Source organism: Cupressus sempervirens, chromosome 2 (assembly GCF_028749045.1).
Source record: "Cupressus sempervirens isolate cs-2001-9-10 chromosome 2, ASM2874904v1, whole genome shotgun sequence".
Classification (NCBI taxonomy): domain Eukaryota; kingdom Viridiplantae; phylum Streptophyta; class Pinopsida; order Cupressales; family Cupressaceae; genus Cupressus; species Cupressus sempervirens.
In genome coordinates, this window is record NC_143119.1 from 22,666,908 (window position 1) to 22,692,789 (window position 25,882).

The window sequence follows — 25,882 nt, forward strand, 5'->3', positions numbered from 1 at the left end:
TTCCAAATTCGGTTTCCACATTAAATCTTGGTGGCATACTTGTGTAGATGTCATTTGAGATGTTTTACTATTGATGCTTTACATCATGCAAGTTTGATAATTATTAGGATAATGGATTGCAAGTTTATGTTACTGACTGTTTACTATAGAGATTGAGTTATTAGATGTTTAGATCTAAAGTATTTGAAGTGATTAAAAGTTCAATTGGCACATTAGGACCCTGGATAATCTATTCACTCCCCCCCCCCAGTTATTCTAAATCATTCTAACAATTTGGACATCACAATTTGGAGCAGATTTTGGAAGTCCTATTTTGTGACCTTCTATTGCAAGTGAAAAATGGAGCTTGCTTATGTAAATCAAAAGTTGGCATCATATAGAGGAGGTCCAAAAAGCCCTAAATTGAATTTTTTTTTCATCCAAATCATAAATCTAAGGCCAAATATAGAGCCATTTGATTTTTGAAGTTGTGGTGGCGACGATTCAAAAATAATAATTTTAGAGGCAATTTTCAAAAAGTGATATCTCCCTCATACAAACTCCTTTTTCTAAGCAATTTTTTGTTTGTTTGTTTTTTTTTAGGGTAGAATTTCACAATCTACATAGTGGTTCAGGTGATTTTGCATCTCTATCTCTAAATTTTTCTAAAAGTCACAAATCCCATTTTCTATAACTTTCAAAGCTCTATTTGGGCACATTCGGTAACATTTTCAAGTGCAATTTTTTTTCGAAAGTGCATGATTTTTCCTCTACTTTCTAGATTTATAATTAGATTTTAGTGATTTGGAGTGGGCATATCACTTTCAGAAATAGGTCTTTTTTGGCTATATTTGCACTCAATGAATACTTGGATTGCAATTTTCTAAACTGACTTAGTAATTTGAAGGAGTTATCAATTGATTTCAATCATCATTTGATTTCATTATGGATTTTTCAAAAGTTTCATTACTCACTCCATATAACTATAATGAATGGAAACAAGTAGTTTCTAATCAGTTGATGAGTATTGGATTACTTAGAATGATTCTTGGACAGGATCTAGAACCAACTACACATGTTGCAAAAAGAAGGAGATGGTTTGATAGAAGGGATAAAGCACTTGGCTTTCTTAGATCTACCATCTCCAATGATTTTTTATATTATATTGCATCTTGCACACATCCTCATGATGCATGGACAATATTGGAAGGAATATTTGGTAAACCTGATAGAATAAGAAAATTCAAATTGGAGAATGAGCTTATAGGTCTAAGTCCATGTGATTTTGAAAATATTCAAGACTTTTTCTCTAAGTTCAATTCCATTATATTGGAACTTTCTAATTGTGGCATTACTAAAGATGATGAGCAATTGATATTTTCTATTCTTTCCAAGCTAGGTCCTGAATATTCAATCATTGTTTCCACATTCTATGCTACTATGGATGCTCTTGGTAGTGCATACAATATTCCTTCTCTTGATGAATTTGCAACTTAGCTCACAAGGGAACAAAGAAAGTTAGCACACATGGGTCAATTAAAGCCTTTAAAGCATCAAGCATTGGTTGCAAATCACTCCTCTCCAAAGGCTCCTGAAGGAAAGGGGAACAAACAACACAAGGATGCCAAGCAACATGAAAAAGGTGATGACTCTCCTTCACAACATAATATTGAATCCAAGTCCTCTTCAAGAGAGGAAACATCTAGAAGAAAGAGAGATAAATGTGCTTATTGCAAAAAGTTAGGACATGATGAGCATAAATATTTCCATAAGAAGATTGATGAGCTTACTCACATTCTTCAAAAGAACAATATCTAGTTGCCCTCATCAGTGTCTTCTCCTTCTTCTCAATATTAGGAAATTGCTATATCTACATCATCATCTAGAGGCAAAGGACAAGCACTCATTGCTTCCACACATCCTGAGAAAGGTAAATGACTTCTTGATTTAGGTGCATCACATCATATGTCATCTTCTATGGATATGTTTTTTTTCTATTGAGCCTTGTACTTCTCCACCTATATTGATGGGTAGGAATATATACATGAAGGTTTGTGAGAAAGGTTCTATTCCTATGGGACATGGTACACTTAATGATGTTCTTTTTGTACCATCCTTGACCATTAATATCCTTTCCATTTACCAAATTACTCATGGGGCACAAGGTAAAATTTTTGAGTTCAATTCTAATTATGTCTATATTAGGGACATGGAGACTAGAGATGTCATAGCTATGGGAGTTGTTGATCATACATCATACTTGTATTCTTTTGCACATTTTGTTGATAATGATGATGATATTCATGATGCACCTAACCCTTTGTCAAGGGTGAATAATTCATATGAGGAGACCATTGGACACTTGAATCATTTTGTTCTTGAGACAAGTGTTGAACTTCCTACTCCTCCACCTCCTGCTTCTTTAGACATGAGTTCTACTATTCAGCAGGATGATCTTTATGCTTTAGATCTTTCAGTGTGGGATGAATTCCTAGATGCTCTTTCATATGAGTCTCATAAATGTAGGCTTGGTTAATACATCTAAAAGAGTTTCTCTTCAGGATACTTCTTCACCTTCTTTGGAGATTGGATTTCCTAACTCTTCATGTTCTCTTGATTTTTCACATCTCATAGGTTAGCTTGATGGTGTGACCGAATCTTCGAGCTTGAAGAAGCCTATTCAATCTTCATAGATGCATACATGGAGAACTTCTTCCTCCTCCCTCACTTTTTACATGGAGTGGCTTCTTCATCTTTTGATGTATTTATTTCTTCCTAAGGAGAGACATGTTTCTTGTAGGCATTGTATTATATTTTTCTTGCAGGTACTCTTCATCTACATTGGAGCTTCTTCATTATTGGGGGGATATCATCTCTCCTTATCACCTTCCTATGGGGGGATCATTCTTTGTATATACATGATGTATGCAATTTTTGGGGGGTCTTGAGTACTCCATCCGTCCATACATCTTGTTTTCATCTCTATTTGTGGAGGAGGGTTTTTCCCATGAGGTTTTCTCTCTTTCTCCACTTTATGAGAGATTACATTTCATGTATTGCATTGCATATTGTGCATGGGTACCTAAAATGGCCTAGTAGCCAGGACCCATCTTGCATTGTGAATTTAAGTGCATTCCCCTAAGTTGCATTTAAGAGGGGGCGTTTGTGTAGTAAAATATTTACTAATTACACTTACTTAAGCTTACTTAGGATAATACATTGCATAGTAGTTTGTGATTAAGACATTTGGGAGTTTGCACCTCAATTAAACACATGGTGTAGGAGAATTCCACTCTGGGTGGTCATAGTTGTTATCTCATTCTAGCTTTAGTGTACTTATCACATTATCATCCTCATCATTGCACATACTTCATTGCATAATGGAGGATGGTCCACCTTTGGTGGACATTTGATTCCACCTTGTGTGGGTGATAGCTTATCTTCTCCTTATCATTGTCTCTTATCACCTCTCCTATATAAAGAGGCCTACTATGTACATTTCAAATCAATCCATTGGATGTCAATCACATCTATTATCAATAATAACATTCTCGCATCTTTGTGCAATTGTCTTGCCAATCTCTTGTGGAAGTTATCTTGGTCTTTCATTTGATCCTAGGGGTGTTGTAGAGTCACCTAAAACTCTAACATAGTGAACTGCAAGTTTATGTTACTAATTGTTTATGAGAGATATTGAGCTATTGGATGTTTCAATTTGAAGTGATTCAAAGTTCAATTGGTACATCAGGACATTGGATATATGATTCACTCCCCCTCTCAGTTATTCTAAATCATTCTAACAGTAAATATTCCCAATATGCAGTAAAGCTCATGCCTAGGCAACATATTAGGGATATTTTTCATGTTTGAAATGTATTTAGACATATGACGTCACAACAAATCCCATCATACCTTATTTTTCTAGGTTGCTAGGCATTTCATTTAGGGGTAGCTATTCTTCATGTTAGGAAGAAATTTGAGAATGCACAAGCTTCATAGTTGGGTGGATAATCACTTGAATCATGTTCTTGTCTCTTGGATATACATATAATTGTGTTGGTTAGTGACATACAAAAACTTCATTGATTATTTTACTTATTAATACTTGTATTTGTACATCATGTTACTTGTATGGTGGTGACTACACACACAAGAGGTCATAGGTTGTATTCCTATATACCATACTTCATGTATTTATACCTAGGATTAGATGTAATAAATCATTTGTATATATTGAAGATATTTCATTCATCTCCCTACCAATGCCAAAATGAGTTATTTATTTAATTTTTGATAAAATTTTTGGTTATTGTGCCTTACATTAATGAATTGATGTGAAATAAAATGATATTTGAGATTGGGAATTGTAAATTGTGATTTTTTTTAAAGTTTGAAGAATTTAGCGAGAAGCTTGTAAATTCTTAAGGATGATTTGCAAGGGAAAGAAAAAAAAAGAAATTATTTGTCCCTTGTGAAAATAGTAAAATACGTGAACCTCAAGTTAACAACCTTGGGGTTATAAATTCATTCTAAATTACTATATCTTTTAAGATATAGAGGATTCCATTGTAGAAATTTATCTATGTTCATTTATGTGTAAAACCACAACACCATTGCATAAGGTGAAGCATGAGATGCTAATGTTGTAAAAATACTCTATATTTTTCCACCAATTCATTGATGGAGGTTGATAGAGCCATATCATATGGTCATATGACCAAGTACATACCCATATAACTAGAAAAATGACAAAAAGGTGTTGGTGTCACTCAACAATTCAAAAGACATTCACAAGGTTTTTATGTCTCCTAGATGAAATGACATGGTTTATTTTGGTCCAATTTGTTTTGAGAATTCAACTAGCTCCTAGATCTAGTAACCTCACCCAACTTGAGACACTTGTAATTTTTGTAGAATATACCGGATTTTGATTAAACTAAAGTCAATCTTAACTTTTCCAGTCATCCTAGACTCAATGATGAACTCATATATCATCCAACATGCACAAAAAATAAAATAGAAATATCAAATTCTATAGTAGCTTTACCATCATACAAGTAAGAAGGGTTTCTCATGGCCATGACTCTAACATAATGTAACTTTTTTATGTTTGAATCTTCTTTTAGTATTGTATTTTCAAAATCTCTTTATTTGCCTCCATTTTACCATTAAAATGTTGGAAGACCATACCCCCCACTTATATAGATTTTCTTCATAACTAAAAGCTAAAAAATAATCTATATAGTTTTCTAGTCCCATACCTCCACCTTTGTAATTCTATTTTGCAACATATATCACTCTTACTCTCAACTCTCCCAACATTCTCATCCTTTTCTGAGCATTCCTATTGAGTTTATTGCTAAAGTTTACCTTCTTTTATGATAAATTATTATTTCCTTTAGGATATTCTTTTCAAAATAAAAATACAAGACACTTTTCTTTCTTCTATTAGAGGAGATCACAATATTTTTAGTGCTGGTATTGACTTGTATACCTACCTCCTTACATGAATGTTCTTGTAACCCTTATGTAGGTTTAACCCTACAATATTCTCCCCAAAAGGAATGTTATCCTCACTTGAAATATTTGATCATTTTCCTAATTTGCAAATTCAAAGATTTAAAAATACATGAAAGGGGGACACAAACTTAAAAAAACAAGAAAAACACAAGAAACCTATGAAAAAAGACAACCTAGTTTGGCAACTTTTGATTTTTATGGGAAAAACTCATATTTCTAATAGGTTGTGTAAATCTTATAGCTCTTGCTTTTTATATGTTTATTTATAGAATTTTAGAATTATTAATTAATTAAAAAAATATTACTATTTTATTTTTTGCTTAATTAAAAATCACAATCAATAGTACAACTCATCTTGTATAGACATTTTCTAAATAATGTACTATTAAATAAAATGTTTAATTAATTAAAAAATATATAATATTATTTTAATTTTCAAGATTATTAATCAATAACAGTGATCTTTTACAAACAAAAAATATTAAAAACAAGAGCTCTCTTGGAACATGATCATGGACAAGTGTGGAGATAAGAAAAAGTTAAATAATAATATTATTTTTATATATCAAGATTTACAAATTATAATACCAAGTTGCTATTTAATTTTTACTATCCAAAGATGAGTATATAAAATCAAATTATTTTAAAAATTAAACTCAATGAATATACATACATATGTGTATATATTCTAAAAAAATATAATAATTTCAATAGAGTATTCTAGTATTTATGTTTTAATTTTTTAAATTCATTTTCTATATGAACAAACTTAAAATATGTTATTCAACTATAATTTCAAATTAAAATTAATAAAATTAAATTCATATTTTATACAAAATTCTAATGTTGAAATGATTAGAAAAATCAATATAATTGTTTACACATTAAAATTGCTATTAAAATAGTAAAAAATAAATTAATTTAAAACGTAAAGTTTATATTTTATTTTATTTTAATAAATTTAACATATAAAATAAAATTTATTGAAATAAACTTAAAACATTACTTAATCAAATATGTTTCTATCAATATTTTAATAGAAGTTTAACTCTATTTCTAATGTATAAATGAAAGATTGAAGAATAGGTCTTATAGTATAGTATTGATGATGACTGTACTAAGCAAGACATTAGTAAGTACCAATTGGAGGGTCATCATTTAAGTGTTGTCTTAGGATGCTATTAATTGCACTTAATCAATACATATTTATTGATTTTATGTTTGATATTTTTTAAGTTCAAAAATTATTTTAGATACAAGAAAATTAGTATTGTCTAATAAGAAAATAGAAATTTGTGAAGAAAATTAAATTTAAAAATAGAACTTTAACAAACTTTAGATTGTTAGAATTTTTAGGCTAGACTAATAAAAACATTAATATAGGTTAGACTAATAAAAAATCAATTATCTTACATTTCTATTAATTCAAAGTTTTAGATTAATACCGCTCACCCATCTACATCACAATTAACCTCTAGATATCAATGATAGATTTACTTTCGTCGATTCTTTCCTACAGATATACTACACTAAAATAATTAATTGTATACTCGTTATGAAATTAATAAAAATGAATACACATTTTTAGGAGGTGAAAAACCAAATACTACTTTCTTCGTCTCGAGAACCTTTGTACTCTCTTCCAACCACTTGTGCTGACAAAAATTCAGAAGATTTTCCAGTTCTCATTTACACAAATTCAATTACATATGTGGTGCAAATCTGTCTGTGCCACACTGATCTAGGCCTTACTCTAAACTGATATGCCGTGGCTTCTCTGTCGATTAGTCTGAGAAGCTGGTTAAAATTCACCATAAAAAATTCAACTCAAAATTTGAGCCGTCCCAAAAATTTCGAAGAAATAAACTGGGGCGCGGGGAACACACCGTGGCAGGGACGATATTTGCTTGAAGTGATTAATTTATTTTTCTTAAATTTCGTAAAGCTATAATGTCACATCAGGAATGGTGGCATTTGGCATAGCTGGAAAATTTTCAAATTCAGTCCCGAGATACGTAGATGCTGTTGCAGCGTCTACATCTTTCAGATGCCTAAATTTTTAAAGGTGAAGTGTCGATCACATTACAAGAATGGAATTGACATAACATCTGGATCATGCATGATATCTGGCACCCAATGTTGCCTTACCAACTAACTCATCATTTTTAGTTCAACCATCATCATAATTTTCTGCAATCATTTGTATGTCTCGTCAAATTACATTGTTAACTATTTGCATCACAAATCTTTATTTGGAAAAGATACTTTCGAATTACGGTAGTGTTGGAGAAGTTTCGGAGATCGGCTCAAGCATATTGCCCGTAAGTTTAGTAAAATTCTTTACATTATTTTGCTGAAATCTATTTGTAGTATTCTTTCTGCTTTGATAAGGTTGATTCCCTGGGTCGGGACTCGGAGCTGCTGTTGGATTTTCATATTTGTGAAAAATTTCGGAAAATGTATGCTCAATTTACCTTTTTATTGAACAACAATTAGCTTCCATTATATGTAGTGATTTGTTCAGGTAGCTGACAAATCAAGATCTTGGCAATATTTTTGCAAAAATCTTCTGGATTGGACTGCTTAATCTGTTTATATTCCGAGGTTTTGAGCTTCTCTATGGATCCATTGGACTGCTTAATCTCTTTTGTGTAAGAAGCCAGTCAGGCTTGTTTAATTTTAGCTCTGTCCTGTTTCTTAAGCCTTTTTTCAAGTTTCTGCTGAAGTGCAATACAATGGCTGACTCTCACTTTACCAGACCAGTCCACAACAAACCGCAAACTTTCTATTTTTGCAAAATTTCCAAATAAGCTATTATAGGTTTTGACCTCCCTCAATTATTGTGTCGAGGACACCGTTAGAGCCAATGTTATTCGGGCCATGTTTGAAGATCCTAGACTTGCAAAAACATGGGGCTTTGTTATCATTATTGATAATAAAAGGTTCTCTGTAGCAGGAATTTGAAGCCCTGCATTTTGACCCTTGGGTTTGCTCTTTATGCACTCATAAATTGCATTAGATCGTGGGTTCCGGTTTTCTGTTACATAGGCTACTTTGGTAGCTTTGGTTTGATTCTTCTTATTTTTGAGCTGGGTGAGGCTCAAGGCTTAAATGCTAACCCATGCTTATTATTATAATAAATTTTAAAGCTTGTCTGTAGAGAAATTTTGTGATGCCTCATCCCCATGGATTTAGTTTCTTAACGTATTTAACTTTCAGGACAGTGTTAGTATGGCAGATGATGGAAAAGCAGTTGCTGTTATCATGGTGGGAGGACCAACTAAAGGTAATCCATTACAAAAAAGTGAAAAACAGTTACAGCTTCGATAAACTTCATAGAATATAAAATTGATATTTTATTATCATAACTTTTTGCTACAATGGGGTTTCTATATAATACAGGAACACGTTTTCGGCCTCTGTCACTTAATATAGCAAAGCCTTTATTCCCTCTAGCTGGATTTCCAATGGTCCATCATCCTATTCTTGCTTGCAAGAAGGTACTGTACTCTTACATAACTATTACATATGATCATTTGATGATTCTTTGGAATGTTTGAGGCATACTAAAAGAAATTTGTATATACTATTTTTTTGTCAGATTCCAAATTTGGCTCACATTTACCTTATTGGATTTTATGACGAGCATCTATTTACTCTCTACCTATCTAATGTTTCAAGTGAACTGAAAATTCCTGTAAGGTTGGTCTCTCTCTTTACCTTCTTTTACCTTAAATTGTCATCATAGAAAAGTTTATTGTGAGATATTGGATGCATATTGTACTTAGTTGCAAGTAATAATTCATCAAGCAAAGAATTCTGTGGGTTTTTATGGAGTTTCTATAATTTTAAGGGGAATTAACCATGGTGTGATCCTTGCTGTTTCCTGACAATGCGCTGAAAATTTTGGATAATGGCAGTTTTCTAGGGTTTAGAATTTGATTGATCTCTGAACTGCACCATATTCCTTTCCCTCTATGAATTGTTACTTTTCTATAATTGGATTTCCAATTTTCTGAAAGAATTATTATTTATCCATCATTTAAATATATTGAAAGGATGGTGCAGGGAACCTCCCTTTTTTGATGCTTTTGTATGTTTTATGGTTGGTTTAGATGTTAGTGTGTGTGTTTGAATAAAATCCAATAGGTTGGATGTAATGTTGGTCAACTACATGTTTGTAAGAGCCTATAGTGCTCACTAGGGGAAAAGTTGCTATTTTGGGTCAAAATAGTGGAAAGTTGCTATTTTAGTGTAACTTGGGTTTGACGAGTGTTTAGGACCCTACATACCCTATCTAGGGTCGAGGTGGTCAAAATCACCCATCGAGTTGCCAAAATGAGACAAAATGCTCATATTGCAAACAGTTGCTAGCAATTTTGAAAAGTTGCAAAGCAACTTTGACAACTTTTGCAAGAATGGAGCAAGATGTAGTTGGATCAGTTATAACCACCCATGCTTGGGATATAAGCATGGATTCAATGTTTGGAGAAGGTTAATGGAATTTTGGATTGCAATTATTGTTTTTGATACTCCTGTACAAACGTTTGTGGCAGCATTTTGCTAAAACTGTACTGTTTTCTTGTTGCTGTACGGCTTGTGCGGATTGGCAGAGAAGATCGGAGTTCATCAGGATGTATTGTTTTCTAATATCTTTTATTTGCAGTAGATAGTTGCGTTTGAAGTTCTAGGTGTACAAAGTTGGGGCATTTTGAAGGTCACTGGTCTGCAATCACGTTGACAGTGTTTTATTGGTAGAAATAGCTCTAACCTAAGAACCCACCGGTGGAATTGATTGAAACCATGGGGGAAGTAGGGTTAGGTTCTGTATATATTGTTTTTGTTTGCATTTGTGTTTTTTCAATGAGTTCCTTGGTTCAAATGGCAAGCCCTATGGCTGACTATTGAATACAGATGAGCCAGGACAGGGATAACAATGCTTTGGCATGTGCACCCATAGCTTTGTGCAAGGGACTGAAGGAAATTTCCAAGTGCCCTAGGTGTTCCTCTAACAGGTCTCAGAGGTTGAAGGAGCTGAAAAAAGGTTTGGAGCATAGTTTCACAATTGTTCATGCTCACTGGTCCAGAGGCCTAATTAATAGGCTTAAAACTAGGGCCTAGTAGAAACTAGGGTTATGGGTGCAACCAGAAGCTAAGATTTTGGATTTTGAAAGTACTCACATGTACCTTGAAGACTTTCAAGGACGTGTGAGATCATTTGGAGGTTTTGGGAGTTAAAGCTCAAAACAGTGAAACTAGGCCTAATTGGGGCTAGGCAACTAGGTCTCTTAGTGAATTTGAGACCAATTGGATTGGTGAAGGGTTCAAAAGTTTGGGGAAGGGTTCAAAGTGACCCTAGATGGATTAAGAAGACTAATAAGTGTCCAAAGCAATGTGTGGAAAGATCCTAGGCAGAGTTTTGGAATCCTAGGAGGGGAAACTAGCGAAGAAGGCTAGGTTTTTGGGGAACTAGTTGGACTAGTTCAACTTTGCAACCTTGGAATCTTCTCAGGATCAACTATACCTTGGAGGAGAAGTTGATACCAAGGATCTTGGAGATCCTAATTAGGAGAAGACCCTAACAAGGCTAACCATTGGATGGTTAGAGTAAACAAAGGAGCATTTGGAGTGAAGAAAACCTAGGATACCAAAGTCCTTTGCATCATAGTGGTATTGGAGCCAGCTTTTATGTTGGTGTAGATTAGAATATCACACACTTTCTCAGTGATATACGGAATAATCCAATTGATACATATGAAGTGCAACTTAGAACATACCATTCATACCACAATACTAGTGGGCAAGGAAATGATTTCTTTATTAATACCAAAAACCAATGTGAGTACAATACCAATGTTCCTAACATTTATAGAAGGGTCGGTTCATGGGAAACCATCCGACACATTTCCTTACCACCTAACTACCCAACCCGACTAGCTTTAACAAGTACCAACATAATAGTTACTTTATTTCGACTATATCTATCCCCCCAAAAAAAGAAGTTGTCTTCCAGACGATTGTAGAACATGAAACCAACAAAAACAGCTTTGACTTCAAGAGGAAGGATGGGAGGACATCCCTGTGCTCAGAGTTTCCTTTAGTCGTTGCAGATCTCACTCAGTTGTCTTTTGCTTTGTCCGAACGCCTTGCAATACTCGTAGCATGTCCATCTTTTTAGCTTTTTCTGTGGTGACCTTGCTCTCCAATTCAGCTTTTTCTTTGTTCCAGGCTTCTTGCATAGCAATTTTCTTTGCTGCCCACTACTGTTGAAGACTCTTTCTTTCTCACCCCCAAACTTTAGCTAGGTTTTTCTCCTTTTGAAGTTTCAAAAAGGTTCCTCGAAAGGCAACCTCCATTGCTGTCAATGCCTCTAGGAGAGGCGATTGTTCCTGTCCCATGGAAATGATAGACCTGCCCGTCCATGTGGTAGCCATGTTCTCCTTTGAATAGTCACCTTGTTCTAGTAGTCCCCAATCTGTGTGGCTGTTAGTCTGCATAAGGGCGGCCAACGCTTCTGCTACGATGATGATGGTCTCTAGATTTTGAGCCCTAGCTTGCTCCACACTCTTCCAAGTAGACTGCTCCATGGCATGAAGCTTAGTGAGGAACAGTTCGGCCTTGACTGCAAAAGAGGCTGTGTCTGGTGGTTCCCTAAGCTCACTTTGTAACTCAGCCTGCTCCTTAACAACTATCTCTACGGGTGAAGACACCATGCCTTCCTCTTCGAGTAACCTGTTCGCTTCCTCCAGGACGGTATCTGTCTTGGTCACATCCAAAATGTTCCCAAGTTTCTCCTCTCCTCCTATTGGTTGTACCATAAGAGCAACCATGGACTACTTTTGGACCGTGAGGTGTTTGTAACCTCGCTTTATGGGCACACTTTGTTTGACGCCTCAAATCTATGACTTTAGTACAGGAGGGCTGTTCTGGAAAGATAAGTGATGTCATCTTCGGAATTGATAATCTGGAAGCCCCCCATGTCGGAATTTGTTGCCTGCCGCTTGTTCCTTCCTTAACTTCCGCTTGATTTGGGTTGGAAGTATCTATTGCCTCAACTCTGTCAAAATCACTAGGCAGTTTTTGGTAAAGTTCAGGAGGTTCTGCTAACTTTGCTAGAAGTGGTCCCTTTGTGGGGGGTAAAAACATCACCGCCTGTGGGGTCCCCTACAGATGACTTAGGCGGATCTCCGCCTCCTGTGAGTCGGAGGAGGATGAATCCATATCGCTGACTTCTTCTTCTGAACTTTCTTCATCCTCTTCCTCTTCTGCTTCTTCAATCAGTGTTGTTTGTTTTGGTTTCTTTTTCTTAGGTTCATCTCCATTGTGAGATCCCACATCCATGGTATCCAGATGGAGCCAGTAGGTCATAGCTGGCTTGTAGGTTCCACTCTGCTAGCCGGTACCAGTGTCCCCGATTTTCGCTACTCACCTGAGTGCGTACTGCCTCTAAAAACAAAGCGACTGTATGATGAGGCATATAAAAGGTTTTATGTTTCAACTCCATGAATTCTCGAAGCCTATCAGAAAGAAATTTAGCCCAGTTATATGTCTGCCCTTTGTACAATCCATCCATTGTAGGTAACATCCACTGAGCAATGTCAGGAGTGCGGCTGCTTGTAGTGAGCTTGCTTTTAACCAAATCTACCACACAACGCCATTCATCATTTGCTATGAAAATTTTCTTCTGACCCCGACTGTTCTTCAAGATTACTTCCCATTCTAAACTTGTAAGATCTTTCCGGCACATTAATTTCAACCATTTTTTCTTGTCTTCTACTGTCATAGAAATTTTTTCCACTTCTTGCCCTCTGTTAGGAATTCCGAACACCCTACTTATTTCTTTTGCTGCATAAGAAACTGTTACCTGTTGCTGGAAATGTTGTACTATAGATTTATGAGCTGATTTCTCATACCCTGTGATTAAATTCCGTAGTATAGACTCAAATTCTTTTAATTCAAAAATGGGCATGAAAATGATTTCAACTACCTCTGCTGTACATAATGCTTTCTTCAGAGGATGGTTTGCTTTTGCTTTTTCCTACCAAGTCCTGCACTCGCTTCCCATCACACTTTCAAATGTAATATTCTGGGTAGTGATGGTGATTTTTTGTGGCACCTTCCCTTTACTTTTCGTCATCTTCCTCACCTCCTTTGCTTGCAATGTTGTAGATTTCTTCTTTTTGGAGTTGATAATGTTTCCCTTGCTCGGATTTCCAATGCTTAGTTTCACCATTGTGTGTTGTTGTGTGAGTTCCTAGATCTTTTTAACTGGTTGTATATGTCACCTATACCAACTGTATCGCCCATTCTTACAATGTAACTGTTTGCCAAAATGCCCTTCTTCGTTCTCTGAATTGATAGGTATCGTTGCTTGCACTATCTTCTGCCGTATGACTTGTTGCTGCAGTACAAAATTCTTTAGTACGGAAGTGTGTAGTATGGAGGTTTGCTGTACGGTCTCTTGCTTGGAATGATGTCGCAGTACATAATTTTGCCATATGTATGGATGCTGGAATTGATGTTTCTGTACAAGATTTTGCCTGACCAGATGTTGCCGTATGGGATGGTGTTGCCGTACAAGAAGTTGCCTTGCAGGATGTGGTCGTATGGGGTGTTGTTGCCGTACGGTAGTCCTCTCTGTCTTGTTCTGCCTTACCAATTCTTCTGTCCTTGCTGATGTCTGTACGTCTACTGCTCCATCCACCCTTCCCTCTGGTTGTACGATAGTTCGTACAAGTTCCTCTGTCCTCTTTGATGTCCATATGGCTACTGCTCCCCTTCCCTCCTGTTGTACGAGAATCCGTACGGCCGCTTCAGCTGCCTCTTCTTGTCCTTCTCTGGCAATGTCTTTGACAATTATATGGATTTTTTTTAACTTCGTCTCTTTATAAAGACTTCATGTATTTTTTTCTTTTTGGTCACTTTCACTTTTTGTTTTTTGTCTTTTTTCCTCTTTTGTATTTATAAAATAGGTACTTGCCAATTTATTTCTTTTCTCATATTTCTTTAACTTAGACCCATTTACTAGGTCTTTGATAGGTTTGTTATCTAACGTAGATAACTTGATTGCTCCATTCTCCTTTATTTCCTGATAGTTTAAATGGTCCTAGCCATTGTTTAAATTTTCCTATTTTTATTTCATTTTTTCCATTGTATCTTATTAGTACCAATTGTCCTTGTTTAAAATCCATTTTCTTTAATTGTTTGTTATTCCTTAATTTTTTGCCTTTGCGGGGCCACCTCTGTACTTCATTGAGCAAATATCCTCCTTTCATCTAGTTTGAGTAAAGTACATAGTCGCTCCTTGAGGCTCTCCTCGTCCCTCAACCTGTTTTCGACTGCCACCCGTAAGCTTGGTACTACATGTTCCATTGGCACCACAGCCTCCTGTTCGTACATAAGGTAAAAGGGGGTATGTCCAGTAATGGCCTTATATGAGGTCCTGTATGCCTAGACCACTGCCAGAATTTGCTCTTCCCAATCTTGCCCTTCGACTCCGCACATTTTATATAGGATTGCCACTATTACTTTGTTCATAGCCTCTACTTGGCCATTTGCTCTTGGATAATAAGGACTGGATAAAGAATGAAAATTTTTATGCTTGTCATCCTACTAATGCTATGATTGACGAAATGTACTCCTCGGTGACTTGTTAGCTGGAGTGGAATCCCGAATTTGGTGACTATTTGCTCATAAAAAAATCTGGCCGTGCTAAGAGCAGTATTGTCTGGAAGAGCCCGTACTTCGGCCCATTTTGTTAAGTACTCTATTGCTACCACTATGTACTTACACCGATGACTTTTGCTTATAGGTAAGGGTCCCACAAAATCTAGTCCCCACCGTTCAAATAATTCTTGTGGTTTGGATGGAAATAATGACATGAAGTCTCTTTTGAGTGGCCTTCCTGCTCTTTGACAAGTTTCACAACTCAATACCCATTCCCTCACATCTGTGAACAATGTCGGCCGCCCTAGTTCTCCCAAAAGTACCTTCCTTGCCGTAGCATTTGGTCCCATGTGATCTCTCGCTAGTCCTTCACGGGCCTCGCTCAGGACCCTTGGAATTTCTTCCTCCATTACACATCTCCTCAATATTCCATCCAGTCCCATTTAGTATAATAACCCTTCAATTAGCTGGAATATGCTACATTTTAAGGCAATCTTTCTCTTTTCTGCTATAGGCATTTCCTTTAGAACTGTTGCTGTTGATAAGTAGTGTCCAATTTTTTTGTACCATTGAGGTAACACTGCAATCTAAAATAGGTGTGCATTTGGAAAATCCTCACACACCCCACTACTCGAAGCTTCCCCTGACTTAATCCTTGACCACTGATCAATAATTGCATGAGATTTTCCCGGCCTTACTATAATTTTAAATGTAAATTCTTGCAGTAGAATTAGCCATCTACTTACTTTCCCTTGAATCACCGGTTTATTCACTAACTACATTAGTGCTTGGTGGTCAACAAGAAATGTAAAAGGTGTAGCTAGTAAGTAATGTCTGAATTTCTGCATTGCATACACCATACCTAATGCTTCCCTCTCCGTGGTATTGTAGTTACGCTTTGCTTTAGATAGGAGCCTACTTGCAAAATATACAGGATGATCTAGCCCTTCCTTCTTTGTTTGTGCCAAAGTGGCACCTATTGCATAGTTGGAGGCCTCCACATGGAAACAAAATTCTTTGTCCTAGTCGGGATATATGAGAATAGGGGCCCCGACTAATCTTTTCTTCAGTTCTTGGAAGGCCTCTTCCTGCCCTTCCTTCCACCCAAACCGCTTGCCTTTCCTGGTTAAGCTTTCTAATGGCATTGATACTACGGCAAATCCTTTTATAAATCTTCTATAGTATCCTACATGACCCATAAATGACTTGATACCTGTTACATTAGACGGCGCTTCCATTTCCAAAATCACCTTGATCTTATCAGGATCTATCTTCAATCCTTCTTTGCACACAATATGGCCAAGTAGTCTTGCATGTGGAACCATGAACCTGCATTTTTTTGGATTGAGAGCTAATCTTGCTCTTCGAGATTTCTCCATGCATTCTTCCAGAATTTTTAGGTGTTGCTCCTGCCCACTGTAAACCGACCAATCATCTAGGAATGCTTTGAAATCTCCCACAAACATTCCATCAAAGATATGTAGTATTATCCTCTAGAACGTGGTTGGTGCATTGCATAGACCAAAGGGCATCCTATTATAGGCATATACCCCGTCTTCGACCACAAATGTAGTTTTTAACTTATCTTCTTCTGCAATGCTAATCTGATTATATCCTAAAAATCCATCCATGAAAGAATACATCTCATGATCGACTACCTCCTCCAAAATGCTATCCGTAAATGGAATGGGAAATGGGTCTTTTATTGTTATTGCATTCAAACATCTGAAATCTACACATATCCGAATTTGAGTGCCATCATTCTTGAGTGATATGACTATAGGAGATACCCATTCACTTGTTTGTACTTTGAATATTATCCCTGCTTCTAACATCTTTGTGATGTCTTCTCCGACCCTTTCAGCATAGTTTTTATTCATTCTATAAGGTCTTTTCCATACTAGTCTTGCTCTGGGTACCAATAGGATCCGATGGACACACAACTCTGGAGGTACTCCCTTCAAGTCTTTGTACGTCCAAACAAAAACGTCCTTATACTTCGAGAAGATTCTAAGGGCTGCTGCTTTCAATAGTGGGTCCCAATCATTTCCCAGTCATCTCCTATCCATATTTTCTTGGGTTAATCTCCTTCTCCAAGGTTCAATGCTTGGAGCTTGGCCTCTTCGTATTCCACCTTTTGTTCAAAAATGTGTGCAAGTATCTTGCTGAGGGTTGTTATCCCTTCCTTATACTCTGTGTATCCTTCAGGGTATTGTTCCTCTGGTTCAGATTCTTGTACCTCCAGCATATTACATTCCGCATGGAAAACTTCATAGTCTCCCATCTACCAATGAAATAATCCATTAAGGGAATTTGTGTCATCTTCTGAGCATTCCCCTAATCTCAGTATTCCTTCTTCATCTGGTTCCATCCCTCCATAGTCTTCTTCAAAGTCTGAAGCCAAGTCCTGACTTACTAACTAGTTCTTGAGGTATATGATGTACTTTTTTCCTTTCAACTCAATAGATAGAATGTTTTGCTTCTAGTTATGGGTAGCTTTTGCTACAACCAGCCATCCCCTCCCTAATAGGGCATCATATCCTTTCTTCTCTAGAGTGATAACCACAAAATCAATAAGGAATTGTTGCATACCAACTATGACCTTTTGTCCCATCAGCATCCCTATACTCTTGATTCAATGTTGGTCCGCTCCCACTAGTTGAAATGTCGGAGGCTAAAGTGTAGGTTTCTCTATTTCCTTCCATATTTCCTCTGATAAGACATTTACATTGGAACCTCCATCCACAATAGTATTTGAGAGTTTACAACCTAGTATCTCCATCTGTACTAGGACAAGTGTTCTCCCCATCCCTATGCTAAATAATGTATTGTCTTCTGTGCATACTTGTCCTTCCTTTTCTTTCTTTGGGGTTACCCCGTTCGGGTTTATCCCCTGTGTTAGCGCTGCCTACAGTTTGGGTAGTGTTTCTAATAGATCACCTATTTTCACTGGGATAGCAATTTCTAGGACTTGCAGTACAATATTTGTTATACCTCTATTTGAAGTAGGCTTCTCCGGTTTTACCTTTCCTTCCTCTCTCATGCTATCTTGAATGTGTTTCTTTGTTTCTTGAAATCTTTCGATTTCTGTAGTAGCATCCGGATAGGTTAATTTTCTGGCCTACATCTTGGTGACTGCAAGAATCTCGCCTTCTAGATCATCAATGTCTAGCATATTTAGTTCCTTTTGTCTCGGGCAATTTGCATCCTCATGGTTGCCTGGCCCACACCATTTGCAGAGCATCCCTCTATTTTGTCCTCCTCTACTTTGACAATCTCATGCAAAGTGTCCCCATTCATTACATCTCCTACATTGAATCAGCGGCCTCCCCTTGGAATCATACTGGAGTGACCGTTGTGGTGTGTTGTTATTGCTATTATTGTTACTATTATTGTTGCGTCCTCTCCTATTCATTCTATATCCCCCTAGGGAAGCTTCCGTATTTGTGTTCTTCGACGGAGTGGAAGGAGGTGTGGATTGACCCCTTGGGTCAGGAATACTTGGGCGCTCCTTGTTTTCAAATTATAGGGGCAATCTTTAATTTTGTGCCCTAGTACCTGATAGATCTCGCAAAATGCTTTTTTTGGGCATGCTCCCTTAGTATGGCCTTCTTTTCACACTTTGTACACCAAAGTTCTCTCCCGTCTTTCTTTTCTTCCGTGCTGCCTGCCACCTCCTTCATGAAATGCCTTAGGTCTTTCCTTAGGGCTTAAATGGTTTTAGATTCTTCTTCGCTCTCCTTCGAGCTTTCACTTGAACTTCCATGCGTTCTTGCCTTGGAAGTTTTACTCTCGCTCTCTATATCCATAGCACGGGTGCATGCATCTGCAAAGGCAGATGGTGGGACTATCTTCATCTTTCTCCTGAGAGATGGTGTTAATCCTTCGATGAACCATCATTTCTTTAGTCCATCTTGTTGATGTTAGTTTTTATACGACATAACATATTAGCAATTGAATATCTAATATGGAGTATCAAATACACAATTCCTCTCTTGAAATGTTAATACTCATAGGACATTAGAATAACTCCAATTTTCCTTACACCTATGGATACTAACTCAGTATATCGATATGATTTGCTGGTAATCACGTAGGTGGCCTTACGTTGTTTGTTTGAGGATGACTGGGATTTTGATGGAATGATGGTGATGGTGGTTCAGTATGAATGCTAGATGATGTTGATGGTCATGGAGGGTGAATGGTTCTATGACTTATGTCTTTCTAACTTTCTTCTTCAAAATTCCAACTCCTAGACTACTTGCTATTCTACTCCTCCTATGAATGGAAGATTAGCAAATGGACGGAGATCGAATCTAATGAAAGTTAACCAGCAGCTCCACCTCCATAGATGAAATGATTCAAAGGAAAATAAACTAGTTTACCGCACAAGGCTTCCCAACAAGCCGTTAGGATGCTAGTGGCCTAGTATTGATCCCTATCAAACATCTACCAATGCTACCATGCAACTATTCATCTACTTTACTCTTCACTTAACAACTTGAAATGCAATCCACCTTAACAAATTGAAAAGAAATTTTACTCTTAACTATTTGGAAGTAGAAACCATGCAACAATACCAAAGGCTCTTAATTACCGTGCAAGTCACAACAATGAGAAAGAAAAGGGATTTTTGGCATTATCTTTGCAACAATTTTCTTTGACCATTACAAATGAGAGCAAATGGCCTTATATAGAGGCCAAAATTAGGGTTGCCACCCCATCGGCCAATGAGAAGATGCCACCTCGCCAATGGACCAATGAAAAAAATGGAAAAGTAGCAACCAATGAGAAGGCACCAAAATTGTGGCCAATCAGAATTAGACACTTGTCCTACCCTAGAAGAAAGAGAAATTGACACTTGGGCTTACATCAAATGATCTTCTAATATAAATCTCCCTTTTCTTTCATTCTTTTAGCTGAGGTAATGAACCTAGCTAGCCTTTTGTTGACTTCCTCCATGGGAGGGCAAGGTGTATGCTTTATCTTGAACTCAGCCGATTTCATCATATTGCTTGCTGCCTGTAGTGTCTTCTCATGGTTCTCATACTCTTTGCAAATCCGATAAAGGCATTGAGGGAGGAAAGGGTGCCCAAATGTTTCTTCTTTATAGCAACCTTTCCTAACTCATCCAATCTTGATCCAAGTCTTGTCTCATCAATGTCCTCTTCTTTGATGTCTTCAAAATCAAGTGCCACCCCAATGTCGCTCATCATGGTTGAAATGGAAGTGTTGACGCTTGGGATGTGCTGTGCAATTGCATTCTATATCTTCTCGAGTGTTCTCAATCTGGTAGTCAAGGCAACAAATCAAGACTCAACCGTACTCAATCCTCTTTTATCAACTAACTTGGCCCTTTCCAAATATGTCTCTGGAAGCCCAATGAATGCCTGTAGCCTGGGAATAGCTAAATCCTTGACTGGAAGGAAATCCTTCCACTCCTCTTCAAATATTCTGAATTTGTTTCTAACAACTACTAATGATCGGAATGTCGAGACAAAGGAAGGCAAGAAATTTTGCCCATCTTGGATTATATCATGGATCCAATCCCTGACTTCATATAGTTGATTTGATATCTCTTCTAGGTTGCTCCCACTGTCTTGAGGAAGGGTTTCCTAGTGCAACTGTTGGGTAGGCTGGCAATCTCTCCAATATTTGTTCTTGGCCTCCAACTTTATTATCCTTTCATTTGCCTTCCTCAACCTTTCTCTGATTGAAGCTATACCCTCCTGGATCTCTTCACATTCCATATCATCTATGTTTCTTCCCAAATTATGTTCCACTATCTCATATTCTTGGGCTGCAATCTCATCCAATGCCTTGTTGACTGTTGGTATCTTTCAGTGACCATCGTTGTCGCTCCTGATTACCTTTGCCACCGTTTTTGCTATTTGTTTTTTGGTTCTCGCTATCACCCTTTTCTATTAGTCCTTGGATGTCTTCGACTGTTCAGGCAGTTACTACCTCACCTCTTGGCATAAGAATTAGCCTTAACCATAGTGGTGTGGTGCATCTCCCTAAATCTAGATTTAGTTCGTCTGTCAGAGCATCACCAATGGCCTTGGGTGCTTGACTTATTGCCTCAATATCAATCGGTCCATCTCCTTCTTCACTAGTAACTATCATGTCATCTCCACGTTGATTTTCTGAGAGAGGAGAGTACTCGGTGCTATAACTATAACCACTTGACTCTGAATTAGAGCTCACTTCTACCACGGTCCTTTTTTCACTTGTGTTATCTTCTTGGCCTCTAGCCCCAATTATACTTTCCCTTGACGGTGCTGCGTGCTGTCTCTTAGCTGGAGGTTCCGGATGTTCTTTACTCTTCTCAACCTCCAAAGCTCTCTTCCTGCTTCTAACTATTTCTTGTTGCCGGGTACTTCCTTCACCCTTCTGTTCAATTGATTCCGCTGGACCTTCTTTTGGCTTCATCTTTTCATAAGTAAGGGGAATCCTTTGATTTTGTAGCTTCCTTAATCTTTCATTGTACCATGATTCGGTATGCAAATCAATCGCTCTTGTAACTGCCTCCAAGGAAGGATCCTGATGATTATCCCAATCTACTGGATTCAACTTTGTTCCTTCTACTGTATTATAATCTTCTTTCAACAAATTTCCATCATCTCCCATTTGATCGGGAGTATCAAGGCCTCTCCATTTGATATCTCTCATCATGTTCATTGACAATCTTGAGAAAGCTAGCTTTCTCACATGAAAGTCATCCTTGGCATTGGCCCAAAAATCCTCTATAGTGGGAACATGTTTAAATGCATTTCCATGAGATACCTTGATAAGACCATTAGGATCGAATCCTTGCCTTGCTCTGTACCATCCTAGATGATACCATTCCAATTCCTTCTCCGCAACTGCAAAGGCGACCCGATTGGAGCAACTATCATTGCCAGCTCCGAATGAGAAGGTAATCCCTGTCTTACCTTTGTTTCTCATTGTTCTATCATAATGCTCAAGTTGCCTAGCCAATTCCATCAAAACTACCTTGTTAGGTGGGTATCTTGGAAGCTTCTTGGGACAAACTGTGCTTCCTGCTACTCTAATGTAGGTGAATTGGGAAAATTGGATAAACCAACTCCCATATTTCTTTTTCTTTGCTTTTGCTTCCGATGAAAGTCTCTTAGTAGGTGTCTCTTGTAATACCCTTACTGTCTTCATGGCAAAGGCATCACAAAACATCTTGTAATTTTTGTTGTACAAATGAAACTGTGGATAACATTCATGCACCAAATATTGCCCTAGCTCACTACCAATTTCTCCTAAGGCCTTAAGTCCTGGACTTTTATACAATCTAGCAATTAGGTAAAACAGATAGGATCCCACGTAGAATTGCTTTTGGTTTTGTACAGTTCTAAGTTGGAACTCTAGATTTTCGCTTATGATCCTAGCCCAATCAAATCTTCTTTTTCCTTTTCAATTTCATCAATAAAGAAGTACATCCAATTTTTGAATTTCATACCTTTAGCTAGGCCCATGATCCGACTGAGAAGCACAATGAGATCGCCATATTCTGATTTGAAATCTGACACTATGAGCCTCAATGATTTGGTTACTCCTTTCTTTCCCTCGTGTAGCCAATCCTGTTTTAGATGTATGAAATAAGCTTCCTGGTTATCCTGAAATGACTTGGCTGCTTGATCCATCATCATCACTGTCATGCTCTTATAATGGGAAATATTAAATGCTTCTTCGATTGCTTGTCCGCCAATGTTGGCCAACACCCTCTTCCCTTCGTAAAAAATGATGGATTTACTGATCAGATCAAACCTAGATGCGCACTCCATAACCAATTTTGGACAAGGCAAGGTAGGAGGAAAAGTTGCTGCGTTTACAATCCCACTTTTGTATATCTTTTTTGCCATGGGGGATTGTCCTTCCTTAAGTTTGTCCTTTATCTGTATCATATTTACTGTACCGACATTGGTATCGGTTATTCGCCTCATTTTTGAGAAGAAAGTTGTTTTGGGCATCATATCCTCTTTGTCTTTCTTAGTATTTGTTCGCTTAGGATTCTTTCTTGCACTAACATCTTCCATCCTAAACACTTATTTTTGCCCCTTTGTTCTAAGTAAGATGGACTACCCTTATCAATCTCCAACCTTCTTTCTATCGATGGATTCTACACTTATTTTTGCCTCACCACGTCCTATCACTACACTTATCAATCTCCAATCTTTAACCTAGGGGTGGGACTACCACTTATTTCTGCCTTGCCATTACCCTAGGATGGACTACACTTATATCTCCCAACTTCAACCTAGGGTGGTTTAGCTTATTTTTGCCTCTTCAAATGTCCTATCATGGATTCTACCCTTATCAGCCTCCAATCTTCAACCTAGGATGGGATGATGAAGTGGTGGATGATGAATGCAAGAAGAACTAAGGGAAACAAAACTAGACAAGAACAAAAGAGCGGAATCCACTTAAGGACCCCTTTCAACTCTAAATGAATTGAACTTACCTTTACCAATGGCCAGGTCTTCTTTTGGAATTTAGGATCAGACCTAAGAATTTCAAATCCCTTGCAAATCTTGATGCCCTAGTTGGAAAAATCAAAATTTGGCCCACTTGAAATTGTCCATGCACGTGCTACAAATTAGGCCTTATCACTTGTTTCCTTCACCACAAAAAAATCACCCAACTTTAGGAGAATAAACACAGCCTCTAGAAGAACAACAGACCTCCACCAAAAATCGGATAGGGCAAGGAGAAAATCGCAGCCTTCTAGAAAATGTAAGATTAGACTTAAACAATAATAAATCTTCCCTCCAACTTTGCAATTCTGAAAATATTCTCCTTTATCAAAATAAATTGCCAAGAATGGAAAGTCTGATCTGCTCTATAGAAAATTGCCAAGCATAGGAATTTTGCCTTTAACATGGAAAATCGCCAATATAGAGTGCAGATCCCCCCCACAAAGAAAATCGCCAAGCATGGGAGATCTTTATCATGAAGAAAATTGCTAAAGATAATGCCAATCTACCCTTTCTAAAACTACCAAACACAATGAAAATCTTCCTTTGCAAGAAAATAGCCCAAGGAAAAATGTCAATTTGCTCTTTCAAAATCATTCAAGAAAGAAGAAATCTGCTCTTTAGTCTAAATCGCCAAGCACCATGAATAGAAGGAATGAGGAATGAGGAGATAAGGGGAAAGGACTTCCTCTTATACCCCATTTGCTTGCCCTCCTTAGCTGGCCGACTAGGACCCTGGGAGCAAAATAATATTAATTAGAACACAAATCTGACCTCCAATTAAATGCTTAGCCAAAAATTAATTTTTCCAAGATGAAATTTACTTTTTAAAATTTCCTGCTAAACTAAGATTGCAAAAAATAAATAAATAAAGCCTTGTAGATGTTAAATGTTTTCATTTAATGATGATTTAATAATTAATATATCATTAAAAATCGGATTTGGCAAGCCAAAATTGTTTTTTCAATTTTAGGTTACTAATTTCTTTAAATATTTTAAAATCTTCAAGGCAAATTTAATCCATTTAAAGCCAATTTTTGCAATTTAATCCAAATCGATTTTGCTATGCAATTTTAATGTTTTGACAAAGATAAATCATTTCTCTAGAGTCTAAAATCGATTTTCCCATTTGATTTCATCATCACAAAATTAATTTTCTCACTAAAAAAAATTCAAGATTTTCCAAAAAACTTAAATCTAACAAAAATTTATTTTTCGAAAATTATTCAAATTTATACACTTATATCCAGATTTTAAAAAAAATCGTTTAAGTACAAGATTTACAATTTTATCCTGCCAAGTGTTGTTCTTTGACATTTGTTCGGCCTAAGAATGAAATTGGTCGTTCTGAAAAATCAAGTTGAAACTAGGCGAAAAGAAATCTAACCCTCCCCCTTTTGGCTTAAAGGTGTCCAAGACTCAAAATTTTCAAAAAAATCAAAATTTTTGGACAACTTCAAATTTTTTTGCCAAGGTTACTGAAAGGGGGGTCCCCAAAATTTTGGGGCAATGGTGTGAGAACCTCACAATACATCCTGTTGGCTTGTATCTAGTTTTCTTATCAGCTCTTTCATTCTTCTACTATAGGCCTTGACAGATTCACTCTTCCCTTGTCTTGTGTTATAGATCTCTGTTACTATTTCATCGTCATCTCTTAAGAGTTTGAATTCTTCATCGAAGGCTATGTGGATGTTATTCCATGTGTTTTCTTTCCTACCTCCAAGTCCGTATACCAATCAATGGCAATACCCCTTAATGTGGCCGAAAAGGCTTTTAGCCATTCTACTGCGTCATTTTGTCCATTCGCCTGTTATATTGTTATACATGTTTTACAGTGGTGAGCAGGATGCTCTGAGCCGTCCCCTGTGAATCTTGGTAATTTTTGTTTGTCTGTTGCCATTATGTGAACACCTCTCAATGGAACGCTTCTTGATGGAACACTTCCTGATAGAACACCTCTTGATGAAACATCTCCCAATGGAACACTTCCGGATGGAACACTCCCTCCCAATGGAACACTCCCTCTCGGTTGGAAGTTCATTCTCGAGGAGGAACTACTGAAAGTATCCCCTTCTTCTTGACTTTGCTCCTATCGGAAGTCTCTTCCTACCGGTGTCTATGGGTTTTTTTATCTCAACTTCCTTGTTGGTGTCTCAAAGATGACCAAATTTGCTATACCTTCAATTGTATTCTCGATCAACCCTTCTTGAATTCTCGTGGAATCCCCTTGT

The 25,882-nt window shown here is 37.1% G+C and overlaps 1 protein-coding gene across 4 annotated transcripts in view; it reads left to right on the forward strand.

The window, feature by feature from the left end:
• The first annotated feature begins 7,045 nt into the window (after positions 1-7,045).
• The window catches only part of LOC149570887 (uncharacterized), a 95,426-nt gene continuing 76,589 nt past the window's right edge, over positions 7,046-25,882 (forward strand). The window contains exons 1-4 of one of the 4 annotated variants that reach the window (XM_089812448.1): positions 7,046-7,820; positions 8,719-8,785; positions 8,902-8,999; positions 9,101-9,201. In XM_089812448.1, coding sequence (XP_089668574.1) covers positions 7,704-7,820; positions 8,719-8,785; positions 8,902-8,999; positions 9,101-9,201 — 383 coding nt within the window. In that variant the 5' untranslated portion in view covers positions 7,046-7,703. Of the gene's footprint in view, positions 7,959-8,718; positions 8,786-8,901; positions 9,000-9,100; positions 9,202-25,882 lie in introns of all 4 variants that reach the window. The other 3 variants (XM_089812449.1, XM_089812451.1, XM_089812450.1) reach the window with 3 other exon arrangements.